General features: G+C 52.7%; 3 protein-coding genes across 3 annotated transcripts in view; 2 read left to right on the top strand and 1 right to left on the bottom strand.

Annotated features, from left to right (window-relative positions):
• Window positions 1-16,375, bottom strand: part of LOC138350608 (uncharacterized) — a 401,046-nt gene that overhangs the window by 59,846 nt on the left and 324,825 nt on the right. The window lies entirely within an intron of this gene.
• LOC138350607 (uncharacterized) lies at window positions 5,026-5,694 on the top strand. The gene has a single exon (XM_069301635.1). It carries the CDS (start codon window positions 5,026-5,028, stop codon window positions 5,692-5,694), a length of 669 nt encoding a protein of 222 aa, XP_069157736.1.
• Window positions 5,728-6,303, top strand: LOC138350606 (uncharacterized). Its single transcript, XM_069301634.1, has one exon. It carries the CDS (start codon window positions 5,728-5,730, stop codon window positions 6,301-6,303), a length of 576 nt encoding a protein of 191 aa, XP_069157735.1.

The following is a 16,375-nucleotide window of genomic DNA, read 5'->3' as shown; positions in this document are numbered from 1 at the left end:
ATCAACCCCCAAGTCTTTTTCCTTCACTGACTCCTGAAGAATTTCCTCTCCCAGATGATACCTTGCATCTGGCTTCCTGCTCCCTACACCTATCTTCATTACATTACATATGGTTGGGAAGGGGCCCCACGAGCATAGGTGCCCCACGAGCATAGGTGCCCCACGAGCATAGGTGCCCCACGAGCATAGGGGCCCCACGAGCATAGGTGCCCCACGAGCATAGGGGCCACACGAGCATAGGTGACCCATGAGCATACGTGCCCCACGAACATAGGGGCCCCACGAGCACAGGGGCCCCACGAGCATAGGTGCCCCACGAGCATAGGGGCCCCACGAGCATAGGTGCACCACGAGCATAGGTGCCCCACGAGCATAGGGGCCCCACGAGCATAGGTGCCCCACGAGCATAGGTGCCCCACGAGCATAGGGTCCCCACGAGCATAGGGGCCCCATGAGCACAGGGGCCCCTCAAGCATAGGGGCCCCACGAGCATAGGGGCCCCACGAGCATAGGTGCCCCACGAGCATAGGGTCCCCACGAGCATAGCGGACCAATGAGCACAAGGGCCCCCCGAGCATAGGGGCCCCACGAGCATAGGGGCCCCACGAGCATAGGTGCCCCACGAGCATAGGGTCCCCACGAGCATAGGTGCCCCACGAGCATAGGTGCCCCACGAGCATAGGTGCCCCACGAGCATAGGGGCCCCACGAGCATAGGTGCACCACGAGCATAGGTGCCCCACGAGCATAGGGGCCCCACGAGCATAGGTGCCCCACGAGCATAGGTGCCCCACGAGCATAGGGTCCCCACGAGCATAGGGGCCCCATGAGCACAGGGGCCCCTCAAGCATAGGGGCCCCACGAGCATAGGGGCCCCACGAGCATAGGTGCCCCACGAGCATAGGGTCCCCACGAGCATAGGGGCCCAATGAGCACAAGGGCCCCCCGAGCATAGGGGCCCCACGAGCATAGGGGCCCCACGAGCATAGGTGCCCCACGAGCATAGGGTCCCCACGAGCATAGGTGCCCCACGAGCATAGGTGCCCCACGAGCATAGGGGCCCCACGAGCACAGGGGCCCCTCGAGCATAGGGGCCCCACGAGCATAGGGGCAGCACAAGCATAGGGGCCTAACGAGCATAGGGGCCCCACGAGCATAGGTGCCCTACGAGCATAGGGGCCCCACGAGCATAGGTGCCCTACGAGCATAGGGGCCCCACGAGCATAGGGGCCCCTACGAGCACAGGGTCCCCACGAGCATAGGGGCCCCACGAGCATAGGTGCCCTACGAGCATAGGGGCCCCCATGAGCATAGGTGCCCTACGAGCATAGGGGCCCTACAAGCATAGGTCCCCCACGAGCATAGTGGCCCCACGAGCATAGGTGCCCCACGAGCATAGGTGCCCCACGAGCATAGGTTCCCCACGAGCATAGGTGCCCCACGAGCATAGGTGCCCCACGAGCATAGGTGCCCCACGAGCATAGGGGCCCCACGAGCATAGGTGCCCAACGAGCATAGGGTCCCCACGAGCATAGGGGCCCCATGAGCACAGGGGCCCCTCGAGCATAGGGGCCCCACGAGCATAGGGGCAGCACAAGCATAGGGGCCTAACGAGCATAGGGGCCTCACGAGCATAGGTGCCCTACGAGCATAGGGGCCCCACGAGCATAGGTGCCCTACGAGCATAGGGGCCCCACGAGCATAGGGGCCCCTACGAGCACAGGGTCCCCACGAGCATAGGGGCCCCACGAGCATAGGTGCCCTACGAGCATAGGGGCCCCCATGAGCATAGGTGCCCTACGAGCATAGGGGCCCTACAAGCATAGGTCCCCCACGAGCATAGTGGCCCCACGAGCATAGGGTCCCCACGAGCATACGGGCCCCACGAGCATAGGGGCCCTACGAGCATAGGTCCCCCACGAGCATAGTTGCCCCACGAGCATAGGGGCCCCACGAGCATAGGGGCCCCACGAGCATAGGTGCCTCACGAGCATAGGGGCTCCCCGAGCATAGGGGCCCCACGAACATAGTGGCCCCACGAGCATACGGGCCCCACGAGCATAAGGGCCCCACGAGCATAGGGTCCCTACGAGCACAGGGGCCCCATGAGCACAGGGGCCCCCCGAGCATTGGGGCCCCACGAGCATAGGGGCCCCACGAGCATAGGTGCCCCACGAGCATAGGGTCCCCACGAGCATAGGTGCCCCACGAGCATAGGTGCCCCACGAGCATAGGGTCCCCACGAGCATAGGGGCCCCATGAGCACAGGGGCCCCTCGAGCATAGGGGCCTCACGAGCATAGGGGCAGCACAAGCATAGGGGCCCAACGAGCATAGGGGCCCCACGAGCATAGGTGCTCTACGATCATAGGGGCCCCACGAGCATAGGTGCCCTACGAGCACAGGGGCCCCATGAGCATAGGGGCCCCTACGAGCACAGGGTCCCCACGAGCATAGGGGCCCCACGAGCATAGGTGCTCCACGAGCATAGGGTCCCCACGAGCATAGGGGCCCCATGAGCACAGGGGCCCTTCGAGCATAGGGGCCCCACGAGCATAGGGGCAGCACAAGCATAGGGGCCCTACGAGCATAGGGGCCCCCACGAGAATAGGTGCCCTACGAGCATAGGGGCCCTACAAGCATAGGTCCCCCACGAGCATAGTGGCCCCACGAGCATAGGGTGCCCACGAGCATACGGGCCTCACGAGCATATGGGCCCCACGAGCATAGGGGCCCTACGAGCATAGGTCCCCCACGAGCATAGTTGCCCCACGAGCATAGGGGCCCCACGAGCATAGGTGCCTAACGAGCATAGGGGCTCCACGAGCATAGGGGCCCCACGAACATAGTGGCCCCACGAGCATACGGGCCCCACGAGCATAAGGGCCCCACGAGCATAGGGTCCCTACGAGCACAGGGGCCCCACGAGCATAGGGTCCCCCACGAGCATAGGGGCCCCACGAGCATAGAGGCCCCACGAGCACAGCTGGGGCCCCACGAGCATAGGGGCTCCACGAGCATAGGGGCCCCACGAGCACATGGGCCCCTCGAGCATAGGGGCCCTACGAACATAGGGGCAGCACAAGCATAGGGGCCCAACAAGCATAGGGGCCCCACGAGCATAGGGGCCCACGACCATATGGTCCCCACGAGCATAGGGGTACCACGAGCATAGGGTCCCCACGAGCATAGGGTCTCCACGAGCATAGGGTCTCCACGAGCATAAGGGCCCCCACGAGCATAGGTACCCTACGAGCATAGGGGTCCCCTCGAGCATAAGGGCCCCTCGAGGATAGGGGCCCTATGACCATAGGGGTCCCAGGAGCATTGGGCCACGACGAGCATACGTGCCCCACGAGCATAGGGTCCCCACGAGCATAGGGGTACCACGAGCATAGGGTCCCCACGAGCATAGGGGCCTCAAGAGCATAGGACCCCACGAGCATAGGGTCCTCACGAGCATACGGGCCCCACGAGCATAGGGGCCCTACGAGCAAAGGGCCCCCACGAGCATACGTGCCCCACGAGCATAGGTTCCTCACGAGCATAGGGGCCCCACGAGCATAGGAGCCCCACGAGCATAGGGCCCCAAAAGCATAGGTGCCCGACGAGCATAGGGGCCCCACAAGCATAGGGCCCCCACGAGCATAGGGTGTCCACGAGCATAGGGGCCCACGAGCCTAGGGTCCTCACGAGCATAGGGGCCCCACGAGCATAGGAGCCCCACGAGCATAGGGCCCCAAAAGCATAGGGGCCCGACGAGCATAGGGGCCCCACAAGCATAGGGCCCCCACGAGCATAGGGGCACCACAAGCATAGGGGCCCCACGAGCATTGGGGCTCCACGAGCATAGGGGCCTGACGAGCATAGGGTCCCCACGAACATAGGGGCCCCACGAGCATAGGGACCCCACGAGCATAGGGTCCCCACGAACATAGGGGCCCCACGAGCATAGGGACCCCACGAGCATAGGGTCCCCACGAACATAGGGGCCCCACGAGCATAGGGGCCTCTACGTGCATAGTGGCCTCACGAGCATAGGGGCCCCCACGAGCCTAGGGTCCCCACGAGCCTAGGGGCCCCACGAGCATAGGGCCTTACGAGCATAGGGGGCCCACGAAAATAGGGGCCCCACGAGCATAGGGTCCCCACGAGCATAGGGGCCCCCATGAGCATAGGGGCCCCCACGAGCATAGGGACCCCACGAGCACAGGGGCCCCAAGAGCATAGGGGGCCCACAAGCATAGAGGCCCCACGAGCATAGGGGCCTCCACGAGCATAGAGGCCCCTCGAGCATAGGGGCCCCACGAGCATAGGGGCCCCACGAGCATACGGGCCCCACGAGCATAGGTGCCCCACGAGCATAGGGTCCCCACGAGCATAGAGGCCCCACGAGCATAGGGTCTCCATGAGCATAGGGTCCCCACGAGCATATGGGCCCCACGAGCATAGGGACCCCACGAGCATATTGGACTACGAGCATAGGGTCCCCACGAGCATAGGGACCCCACGAGTATAGGGGACTACGAGCATAGGGTCCCCACGAGCATTGGGGCCCCACGATCATGGGGGCCCCTACGAGCACAGGGGCCCCACGAGCATAAGGGCCACACGAGCATTAGGGCCCATGAGCATGGGGCCACACGAGCATAGGGGCCCCACGAGCATAGAGGCCCCACGAGCATAGGGGCCCCACGAATATAGGGGCCCCACGAGCATAGGGTCCCCACGAGCATAGGGGCTCCCCGAGCATAGGGGCCCCACGAGCATAGGGGCCCCACGAGCATAGGGGCCCCACGAGCATAGGGGCCCCACGAGCATTGGGGCCCCACGAGCATAGGGGCCCCACGAGCATAGGACATGTTCATTATGGAAGCAGACTGTTTAAATATTTAGGTCTTGTTGCAAGCACACTTATATAAGTTAACCCAACATCCTGGTGTGGGACTAAATATTATTTAATATTTCCAGGTGAATATAGATATATTGTAAGATATATTTCCAGGTGAATAAACCTTTCAGCTGAAATGAAACGTAATGTTTTGAGTGGAGCACAGAAGAGGAAGAGGAAGAGAGCTGCAGAGGAGAAGGAGAACATTGGAAAACTTCCAAAACTATCATCGTGGCTCAACACAGGTGCAATGACAGCCACTCAAACCATTCCTTCAGATATAGCATCCACATCAGCATCCACTCCTGCAGTGTCAGCCACTAGTACTCTTCCTTCAGATATAACATCCACATCAGCATCCACTCCTGCAGTGTCAGCCACTAGTACTCTTCCTTCAGATATAACATCCACATCTACATCCATTCCTGCAATGTCAGCCACTAGTACTCTTCCTTCAGATATAGCATCCACATCAGCATCCACTCCTGCAGTGTCAGCCACTAGTACTCTTCCTTCAGATATAGCATCTACATCAGCATCCACTCCTGCAGTGTCAGCCACTAGTACTCTTCCTTCAGATATAACATCCACATCTACATCCATTCCTGCCTGCAACCATCATCCAGTTTCAGCAGACATGCCATCATTGCTTGTTGCTGCTGCTGGTGACATTTTACAAGAGGAAATACCCAAAGCTGTAACATTAAAGGAGTTTGTAATCCAAGAGACAGATCCGGAACTGTGGAACATTAATGATACTAACACAATAGATTACTGGATTCGTAGTGGGCCTTCATCACGTTAGAATCATAATAGCAACCTTACAAACTCAAGCAGAATGTATAAAACAGCTGGAGCAGAGAATATGAGGGAAAGGTATTTATCAAACAATGTGTTCAAACGTGAACTGCGGAATAGCGAGTATGTAAAACGTGAATGGCTACTCCATTCACCATCCCAAGGTCGTTTGTACGCCTTTGTATGTCGCCTATTGTCCAAGAAAGAATCTCCCTTTGCTACAATGGGGTTCAGTGACTGGAAGTCCAGCAATGTTACTGTAGAACATAAAATTGGAGAAGAACATGGAAAGTGCATGACAGCATATATGATAAGGCATAAAGAAACTGGAAGTGAAGATTCTTTATTGCTTGAGCAACATGACTCAGAGCAGGAATATTGCCATAAAGTGTTGACACGTGTGGTTTCTGTAATTCGCTTTCTTGCCTCAAGAGGTTTGGCATTTTGTGGAGAAAATCAGATTATTGGGTCAGCAAAAAATGGCAACTATTTAGGAATACTGGAGCTGCTGAGTGAGTTTGATCCTTTCCTGGAAGATCATCTCAAAATGTATGGAAATCCTGGAAAAGGAAATCCGTCATATTTATCTGCAAATAGTTGTGAGGAATTTATTTAATTAATTGGACAACTGGTTTTTTGCACTATTCTTGAATAAGTAAATGAGTCAAAGTATTATTCGTTAAGTGAACATTCCACTCCAGACATCTCGCACACAGATCAACTGACATTTACTGTCTGATACATTAAAGGCTGTGAGTCTGTGGAACGTTTCTTGATGTTCATCTCCATCTTTTCTCACGGAGCAAAGGATCTAACAGACACTGTCGTGGATTTTCTTAACGAGAACAAAATTCCATTATCAAACTACGGTAGTCAGTCATACGATAATGTCTCAAATATGTCTGGACGATATATTGGATTGCCAACACGGATTCATCAACTCAATGAGTTTGTCATCTATGTTCCCTGTGCTGGACACAGCCCGAACTTGGTGGGAGTAGAAGCAGCAGAGTTGTCTACTGACTGTCAATTTTTTTTTACTTTGTTCAGCATCTGTTTTCAATTTTTGCTGGTTCTACTCATCCTGGATTGTTTTGACATCATCTTTAGATGATATCATGCATCTTTAGATGATGTCAAAATCTAAAGCCTAAATCTAAAATTCTAAATCTCAACCACAGGGATTTTCTGGTGAAGCGTCTGTGTGAGAGACGATGGTCAGCACATAGTGATGGTGTTCATGCTCTGTATGGGAGGTTTAGAGAATATAAAACAGGCGCTGGATTCTCTATCAGCTGACAATGAACAGCAAGTGAATACAAGGCGAGAGGCAGAAGGATTGAGCAAAATAATGGAAAACCTGGAAATAATCTTTCTAATAATTCTTTGGAATGACATGCTAGAAAGAATGAACTAAACAAACAAGCTCCTACAATCAAAGGATGTTATCTTAAGAGGATATCTTTTATGATTTCGGGTGTTAGCGTCGCCGCGGCCCGGTCCTCGACTGGGCCTCCTTTTTGTTACACATCCCCAGGAAGCAGCCCGTAGGAGCTAACTCCCAGGTACATATTTACTGCTTGGTGAACAGGTGCATCATGGAGAAAGAAACTCATTTGTTTCCGCCTCCACCGGGTTTCGAACCCGTAACCTTGGGACTACAAATCCCGAGCGCTGTCCACTCAGCTGTCTGGTCCATGAACAAGGATGTGAACATCCTTGTTGCCACGAATCTTCTTGAGTCTATAAAATCTATCTTCAGGAAACTAGAGACAAACTTAGTGAATATAAACTCAAGTCAGGAGTATGTGTCCAGATACAGATTACAGTGATGGGAAAAAACGGGAAGGAAAACGAGGTGTGCGTCTTAGTAGATATGACGGATCAACAGAAGAAGAACTTCATTAGAAGACCCACAAATTCAAGGTGGAAACTTTCCTCCCTATTCTGGACACTAATCTTTGAACTGACAAAACGTGCAGAGGCTTATTCACAGATTGGAAATATGTTTTCTTTCTTCAGTGAATTGAAAACCATTGCTTTTGATGCACTAAATAAATGTTGAATATTATCGACCATTTACTTAATATTCCTTTGTGTGTGGTTGCCGTAGGGGCCCCAGCACTCTGGTTGTCTCAGGGGCCCATAATGCTGTTAAGACGGCCCTGATCTCAGTAAGACTAACTGGACCGACTCTGACCAGCCTATTGCTATCCCGTACCCCAGACTACTTCCCCTGCAATGTTGAGTGAGATTAGCCACAAGCGTCAGGTCTCCAGCCTTGGCTAGACACAATGATACTTTCTCCTACAGATATAAATACCAGATGGGGCACCCGGTGGTGCCTGGGTCTCCCCTCCCTACCTCATCTTCTACTCCATTCTCTCTCTTCCCCTCTTCCCTCTCTCTCAACCTCCTATCCCTCTCTCTTCCTTTATCTCCCTCTCCACATTTTCCCCTCCCTTCCCCTCAACATCGTCCCCACTCACATTCTCCTCAATCTCCACCATTCTTCTATTCTCCCTTAAAATCTTCCCCACTCCCTTCACCCCTCTCCACCTTTCTTCCCCTCTCTCCTTCCTTTCCTTCCAAAGTCACCCCCATCTCCCCCATTCTCTTTCTGCAAGAAAGATAGAAGGGAAGAAAGATAGAGAGAGAGAGAGAGAGAGAGAGACAGAGACAGAGACAGAGACAGAGAGAGAGACAGACAGACAGACAGACAGACAGACAGACAGACAGACAGACAGACAGACAGACAGACAGACAGAGAGAGAGAGAGAGAGAGAAAAGGGGGGGGGGGAGACAGCCCTGGCACCGCCGGGTTTCCCCATCAATTATATTACAAAAAATTACGACCTAATTACTGTCATTAACTTACACAATGACGATAGATATAATTGTTTGAGGCACTTAACACTTCAAACTCTATTTTCCCCCACAACTTCACTACTGCACACACCTGCCAGTCCACCATACAGCAGGGAAAGTTACACTTAACACTTTCTTCACTGATAACTTCACTACAACACTGGCCACACACCTGCCAGTCCACCATACAGCAGGGAAAGTTACACTTAACACTTTCTTCACCGATAGCTTCACTACAAAACTGTCCACACACCTGTCAGTCCACAATACAGCAGGGAAAGTTACACTTAACACTTTCTTCACCGATAACTTCACTAAAACACTGTCCACACACCTGCCAGTCCACCATACAGCAGGGAAAGTTACACTTAACACTTTCTTCACCGATAACTTCACTACAACACTGTCCACACACATGCCAGTCCACCATACAGCAGGGAAAGTTACACTTAACACTTTCTTCACCGATAACTTCACTACAACACTGTCCACACACCTGCCAGTCCACCATACAGCAGGGAAAGGTTAACCTAACACAACAACCTGGTAGTTCACTACACAGTGGCCAGCTTCAGGTTCCACAACACAACAACCTGGTAGTTCACTACACAGTGACCAGCTTCAGGTTCCTCAACACAACAACCTGGTAGTTCACTACACAGTGGCCAGCTTCAGGTTCCTCAACACAACAACCTGGTAGTTCACTACACAGTGGCCAGCTTCAGGTTCCTCAACACAACACAACAACCTGGTAGTTCACTACACAGTGGCCAGATTCAGGTTCCTCAACACAACACAACAACCTGGTAGTTCACTACACAGTGGCCAGCTTCAGGTTCCTCAACACAACAACCTGGTAGTTCACTACACAGTGGCCAGCTTCAGGTTCCTCAACACAACAACCTGGTAGTTCACTACACAGTGGCCAGATTCAGGTTCCTCAACACAACACAACAACCTGGTAGTTCACTACACAGTGGCCAGCTTCAGGTTCCTCAACACAACACAACAACCTGGTAGTTCACTACACAGTGGCCAGCTTCAGGTTCCTCAACACAACAACCTGGTAGTTCACTACACAGTGGCCAGCTTCAGGTTCCTCAACACAACACAACAACCTGGTAGTTCACTACACAGTGGCCAGCTTCAGGTTCCTCAACACAACAACCTGGTAGTTCACTACACAGTGACCAGCTTCAGGTTCCACAACACAACAACCTGGTAGTTCACTACACAGTGACCAGCTTCAGGTTCCTCAACACAACAACCTGGTAGTTCACTACACAGTGACCAGCTTCAGGTTCCTCAACACAACAACCTGGTAGTTCACTACACAGTGATAAGCTTCAGGTTCCACAACACAACACAACAACCAGGTAGTTCACTACACAGTGGCCAGCTTCAGGTTCCTCAACACAACACAACAACCTGGTAGTTCACTACACAGTGGCCAGCTTCAGGTTCCACAACACAACAACCTGGTAGTTCACTAAACAGTGACCAGCTTCAGGTTCCACAACACAACACAACAACCTGGTAGTTCACTACACAGTGGCCAGCTTCAGGTTCCTCAACACAACAACCTGGTAGTTCACTACACAGTGGCCAGCTTCAGGTTCCTCAACACAACAACCTGGTAGTTCACTACACAGTGACCAGCTTCAGGTTCCTCAACACAACACAACAACCTGGTAGTTCACTACACAGTGACCAGCTTCAGGTTCCTCAACACAAGAACCTGGTAGATCACTACACAGTGGCCAGCTTCAGGTTCCTCAACACAACACAACAACCTGGTAGTTCACTACACAGTGACCAGCTTCAGGTTCCTCAACACAACAACCTGGTAGTTCACTACACAGTGGCCAGCTTCAGGTTCCTCAACACAACAACCTGGTAGTTCACTACACAGTGGCCAGCTTCAGGTTCCTCAACACAACAACCTGGTAGTTCACTACACAGTGACCAGCTTCAGGTTCCTCAACACAACAACCTGGTAGTTCACTACACAGTGACCAGCTTCAGGTTCCTCAACACAACACAACAACCTGGTAGTTCACTACACAGTGGCCAGCTTCAGGTTCCTCAACACAACACAACAACCTGGTAGTTCACTACACAGTGACCAGCTTCAGGTTCCTCAACACAACAACCTGGTAGTTCACTACACAGTGACCAGCTTCAGGTTCCTCAACACAACACAACAACCTGGTAGTTCACTACACAGTGACCAGCTTCAGGTTCCTCAACACAACACAACAACCTGGTAGTTCACTACACAGTGACCAGCTTCAGGTTCCTCAACACAACAACCTGGTAGTTCACTACACAGTGACCAGCTTCAGGTTCCTCAACACAACAACCTGGTAGTTCACTACACAGTGGCCAGCTTCAGGTTCCTCAACACAACACAACAACCTGGTAGTTCACTACACAGTGGCCAGCTTCAGGTTCCTCAACACAACAACCTGGTAGTTCACTACACAGTGGCCAGCTTCAGGTTCCACAACACAACAACCTGGTAGTTCACTACACAGTGACCAGCTTCAGGTTCCTCAACACAACAACCTGGTAGTTCACTACACAGTGGCCAGCTTCAGGTTCCTCAACACAACAACCTGGTAGTTCACTACACAGTGACCAGCTTCAGGTTCCTCAACACAACACAACAACCTGGTAGTTCACTACACAGTGGCCAGCTTCAGGTTCCTCAACACAACAACCTGGTAGTTCACTACACAGTGGCCAGCTTCAGGTTCCTCAACACAACAACCTGGTAGTTCACTACACAGTGACCAGCTTCAGGTTCCTCAACACAACAACCTGGTAGTTCACTACACAGTGGCCAGATTCAGGTTCCTCAACACAACAACCTGGTAGTTCACTACACAGTGGCCAGCTTCAGGTTCCTCAACACAACAACCTGGTAGTTCACTACACAGTGGCCAGCTTCAGGTTCCTCAACACAACAACCTGGTAGTTCACTACACAGTGACCAGCTTCAGGTTCCTCAACACAACACAACAACCTGGTAGTTCACTACACAGTGGCCAGCTTCAGGTTCCTCAACACAACAACCTGGTAGTTCACTACACAGTGACCAGCTTCAGGTTCCTCAACACAACAACCTGGTAGTTCACTACACAGTGGCCAGCTTCAGGTTCCTCAACACAACAACCTGGTAGTTCACTACACAGTGGCCAGCTTCAGGTTCCTCAACACAACAACCTGGTAGTTCACTACACAGTGACCAGCTTCAGGTTCCTCAACACAACACAACAACCTGGTAGTTCACTACACAGTGGCCAGCTTCAGGTTCCTCAACACAACAACCTGGTAGTTCACTACACAGTGGCCAGCTTCAGGTTCCTCAACACAACACAACAACCTGGTAGTTCACTACACAGTGACCAGCTTCAGGTTCCTCAACACAACACAACAACCTGGTAGTTCACTACACAGTGGCCAGCTTCAGGTTCCTCAACACAACAACCTGGTAGTTCACTACACAGTGGCCAGCTTCAGGTTCCACAACACAACAACCTGGTAGTTCACTACACAGTGATCAGCTTCAGGTTCCTCAACACAACACAACAACCTGGTAGTTCACTACACAGTGGCCAGCTTCAGGTTCCTCAACACAACACAACAACCTGGTAGTTCACTACACAGTGACCAGCTTCAGGTTCCTCAACACAACAACCTGGTAGTTCACTACACAGTGATCAGCTTCAGGTTCCTCAACACAACACAACAACCTGGTAGTTCACTACACAGTGGCCAGCTTCAGGTTCCTCAACACAACACAACAACCTGGTAGTTCACTACACAGTGGCCAGCTTCAGGTTCCTCAACACAACACAACAACCTGGTAGTTCACTACACAGTGGCCAGCTTCAGGTTCCTCAACACAACACAACAACCTGGTAGTTCACTACACAGTGATCAGCTTCAGGTTCCTCAACACAACACAACAACCTGGTAGTTCACTACACAGTGACCAGCTTCAGGTTCCTCAACACAACAACCTGGTAGTTCACTACACAGTGGCCAGCTTCAGGTTCCACAACACAACAACCTGGTAGTTCACTACACAGTGGCCAGCTTCAGGTTCCTCAACACAACACAACAACCTGGTAGTTCACTACACAGTGGCCAGCTTCAGGTTCCTCAACACAACACAACAACCTGGTAGTTCACTACACAGTGGCCAGCTTCAGGTTCCTCAACACAACAACCTGGTAGTTCACTACACAGTGGCCAGCTTCAGGTTCCTCAACACAACAACCTGGTAGTTCACTACACAGTGACCAGCTTCAGGTTCCTCAACACAACAACCTGGTAGTTCACTACACAGTGGCCAGCTTCAGGTTCCTCAACACAACAACCTGGTAGTTCACTACACAGTGACCAGCTTCAGGTTCCTCAACACAACACAACAACCTGGTAGTTCACTACACAGTGGCCAGCTTCAGGTTCCTCAACACAACAACCTGGTAGTTCACTACACAGTGGCCAGCTTCAGGTTCCTCAACACAACACAACAACCTGGTAGTTCACTACACAGTGACCAGCTTCAGGTTCCTCAACACAACACAACAACCTGGTAGTTCACTACACAGTGGTCAGCTTCAGGTTCCTCAACACAACACAACAACCTGGTAGTTCACTACACAGTGGCCAGCTTCAGGTTCCTCAACACAACAACCTGGTAGTTCACTACACAGTGACCAGCTTCAGGTTCCTCAACACAACACAACAACCTGGTAGTTCACTACACAGTGGTCAGCTTCAGGTTCCACAACACAACACAACAACCTGGTAGTTCACTACACAGTGGCCAGCTTCAGGTTCCTCAACACAACACAACAACCTGGTAGTTCACTACACAGTGACCAGCTTCAGGTTCCTCAACACAACAGCCTGGTAGTTCACTACACAGTGGCCAGCTTCAGGTTCCTCAACACAACAACCTGGTAGTTCACTACACAGTGACCAGCTTCAGGTTCCTCAACACAACAACCTGGTAGTTCACTACACAGTGACCAGCTTCAGGTTCCTCAACACAACAACCTGGTAGTTCACTACACAGTGGCCAGCTTCAGGTTCCACAACACAACAACCTGGTAGTTCACTACACAGTGGCCAGCTTCAGGTTCCTCAACACAACACAACAACCTGGTAGTTCACTACACAGTGACCAGCTTCAGGTTCCTCAACACAACAACCTGGTAGTTCACTACACAGTGACCAGCTTCAGGTTCCTCAACACAACAACCTGGTAGTTCACTACACAGTGGCCAGCTTCAGGTTCCACAACACAACACAACAACCTGGTAGTTCACTACACAGTGGCCAGCTTCAGGTTCCTCAACACAACACAACAACCTGGTAGTTCACTACACAGTGACCAGCTTCAGGTTCCTCAACACAACAACCTGGTAGTTCACTACACAGTGGCCAGCTTCAGGTTCCACAACACAACAACCTGGTAGTTCACTACACAGTGGCCAGCTTCAGGTTCCTCAACACAACAACCTGGTAGTTCACTACACAGTGGCCAGCTTCAGGTTCCTCAACACAACAACCTGGTAGTTCACTACACAGTGGCCAGCTTCAGGTTCCTCAACACAACAACCTGGTAGCAACCTGGTAGTTCACTACACAGTGGCCAGCTTCAGGTTCCTCAACACAACAACCTGGTAGTTCACTACACAGTGGCCAGCTTCAGGTTCCTCAACACAACAACCTGGTAGTTCACTACACAGTGGCCAGCTTCAGGTTCCACAACACAACAACCTGGTAGTTCACTACACAGTGACCAGCTTCAGGTTCCTCAACACAACACAACAACCTGGTAGTTCACTACACAGTGGCCAGCTTCAGGTTCCTCAACACAACAACCTGGTAGTTCACTACACAGTGGCCAGCTTCAGGTTCCTCAACACAACACAACAACCTGGTAGTTCACTACACAGTGGCCAGCTTCAGGTTCCTCAACACAACAACCTGGTAGTTCACTACACAGTGGCCAGCTTCAGGTTCCTCAACACAACAACCTGGTAGTTCACTACACAGTGACCAGCTTCAGGTTCCTCAACACAACAACCTGGTAGTTCACTACACAGTGGCCAGCTTCAGGTTCCACAACACACTGTGGAGCCATAAAAGACAACTGAGAGGAGTGGAAGCTCACCACACACACAGATATGGACACATCCGCCAGAGACTGATAACAGTGTTAACGCCGCACCTCCAGTACCACTCTTATCCCAGCTAACACCACCTCCAGTACCACTCTCACCCCAGCTAACACCACCTCCAGTACCACTCTCACCCCAGCTAACACCACCTCCAGTACCACTCTCACCCCAGCTAACACCACCTCCAGTACCACTCTCACCCCAGCTAACACCACCTCCAGTACTACTCTCACCCCAGCTAACACCACCTCCAGTACCACTCTCACCCCAGCTAACACCACCTCCAGTACCACTCTCACCCCAGCTAACACCACCTCCAGTACCACTCTCACCCCAGCTAACACCACCTCCAGTACCACTCTCACCCCAGCTAAAACCACCTCCAGTACCACTCTCATCCCAACCATCACCACCTCCAGTACCACTCTCATCCCAGCTAACACCACCTCCAGTACCACTCTCATCCCAGCTAACACCACCTCCAGTACCACTCTCACCCCAGCTAACACCACCTCCAGTACCAGTTTCACCCCAGCTAACACCACCTCCAGTACCACTCTCATCCCAGCTAACACCACCTCCAGTACCACTCTCACCCCAGCTAACACCACCTCCAGTACCACTCTCACCCCAGCTAACACCACCTCCAGTACCACTCTCACCCCAGCTAACACCACTTCCAGTACCACTCTCATCCCAGCTAACACCACCTCCAGTACCACTCTCATCCCAGCTAACACCACCTCCAGTACCACTCTCACCCCAGCTAACACCACCTCCAGTACCACTCTCACCCCAGCTAACACCACCTCCAGTACCACTCTCACCCCAGCTAACACCACCTCCAGTACCACTCTCACCCCAGCTAACACCACCTCCAGTACCACTCTCACCCCAGCTAACACCACCTCCAGTACCACTCTCACCCCAGCTAACACCACCTCCAGTACCACTCTCACCCCAGCTAACACCACCTCCAGTACCACTCTCACCCCAGCTAACACCACCTCCAGTACCACTCTCACCCCAGCTAACACCACCTCCAGTACCACTCTCACCCCAGCTAACACCACCTCCAGTACCACTCTCACCCCAGCTAACACCACCTCCAGTACCACTCTCATCCCAACCATCACCACCTCCAGTACCACTCTCATCCCAGCTAACACCACCTCCAGTACCACTCTCATCCCAGCTAACACCACCTCCAGTACCACTCTCACCCCAGCTAACACCACCTCCAGTACCAGTTTCACCCCAGCTAACACCACCTCCAGTACCACTCTCATCCCAGCTAACACCACTTCCAGTACCACTCTCACCCCAGCTAACACCACCTCCAGTACCACTCTCACCCCAGCTAACACCACCTCCAGTACCACTCTCACCCCAGCTAACACCACCTCCAGTACCACTCTCATCCCAGCTAACACCACCTCCAGTACCACTCTCACCCCAGCTAACACCACCTCCAGTACCACTCTCATCCCAGCTAACACCACCTCCAGTACCACTCTCATCCCAGCTAACACCACCTCCAGTACCACTCTCACCCCAGCTAACACCACCTCAAGTACCACTCTCACCCCAGCTAACACCACCTCCAGTACCACTCTC

This window comes from Procambarus clarkii, chromosome 46 (genome assembly GCF_040958095.1).
Source record: "Procambarus clarkii isolate CNS0578487 chromosome 46, FALCON_Pclarkii_2.0, whole genome shotgun sequence".
NCBI lineage: Eukaryota > Metazoa > Arthropoda > Malacostraca > Decapoda > Cambaridae > Procambarus > Procambarus clarkii.
Note: the sequence above shows the minus strand (reverse complement) of the source record. Positions and strands in the feature narration are given on the sequence as shown.

What these genes read in the sequence shown, in the direction of transcription:
- LOC138350607 (XM_069301635.1), top strand. Translation starts at nt 5,026, where the DNA reads ATGAAACGTAATGTTTTGAGTGGAGCACAGAAGAGGAAGAGGAAGAGA.
- LOC138350606 (XM_069301634.1), top strand. Translation starts at nt 5,728, where the DNA reads ATGTATAAAACAGCTGGAGCAGAGAATATGAGGGAAAGGTATTTATCA.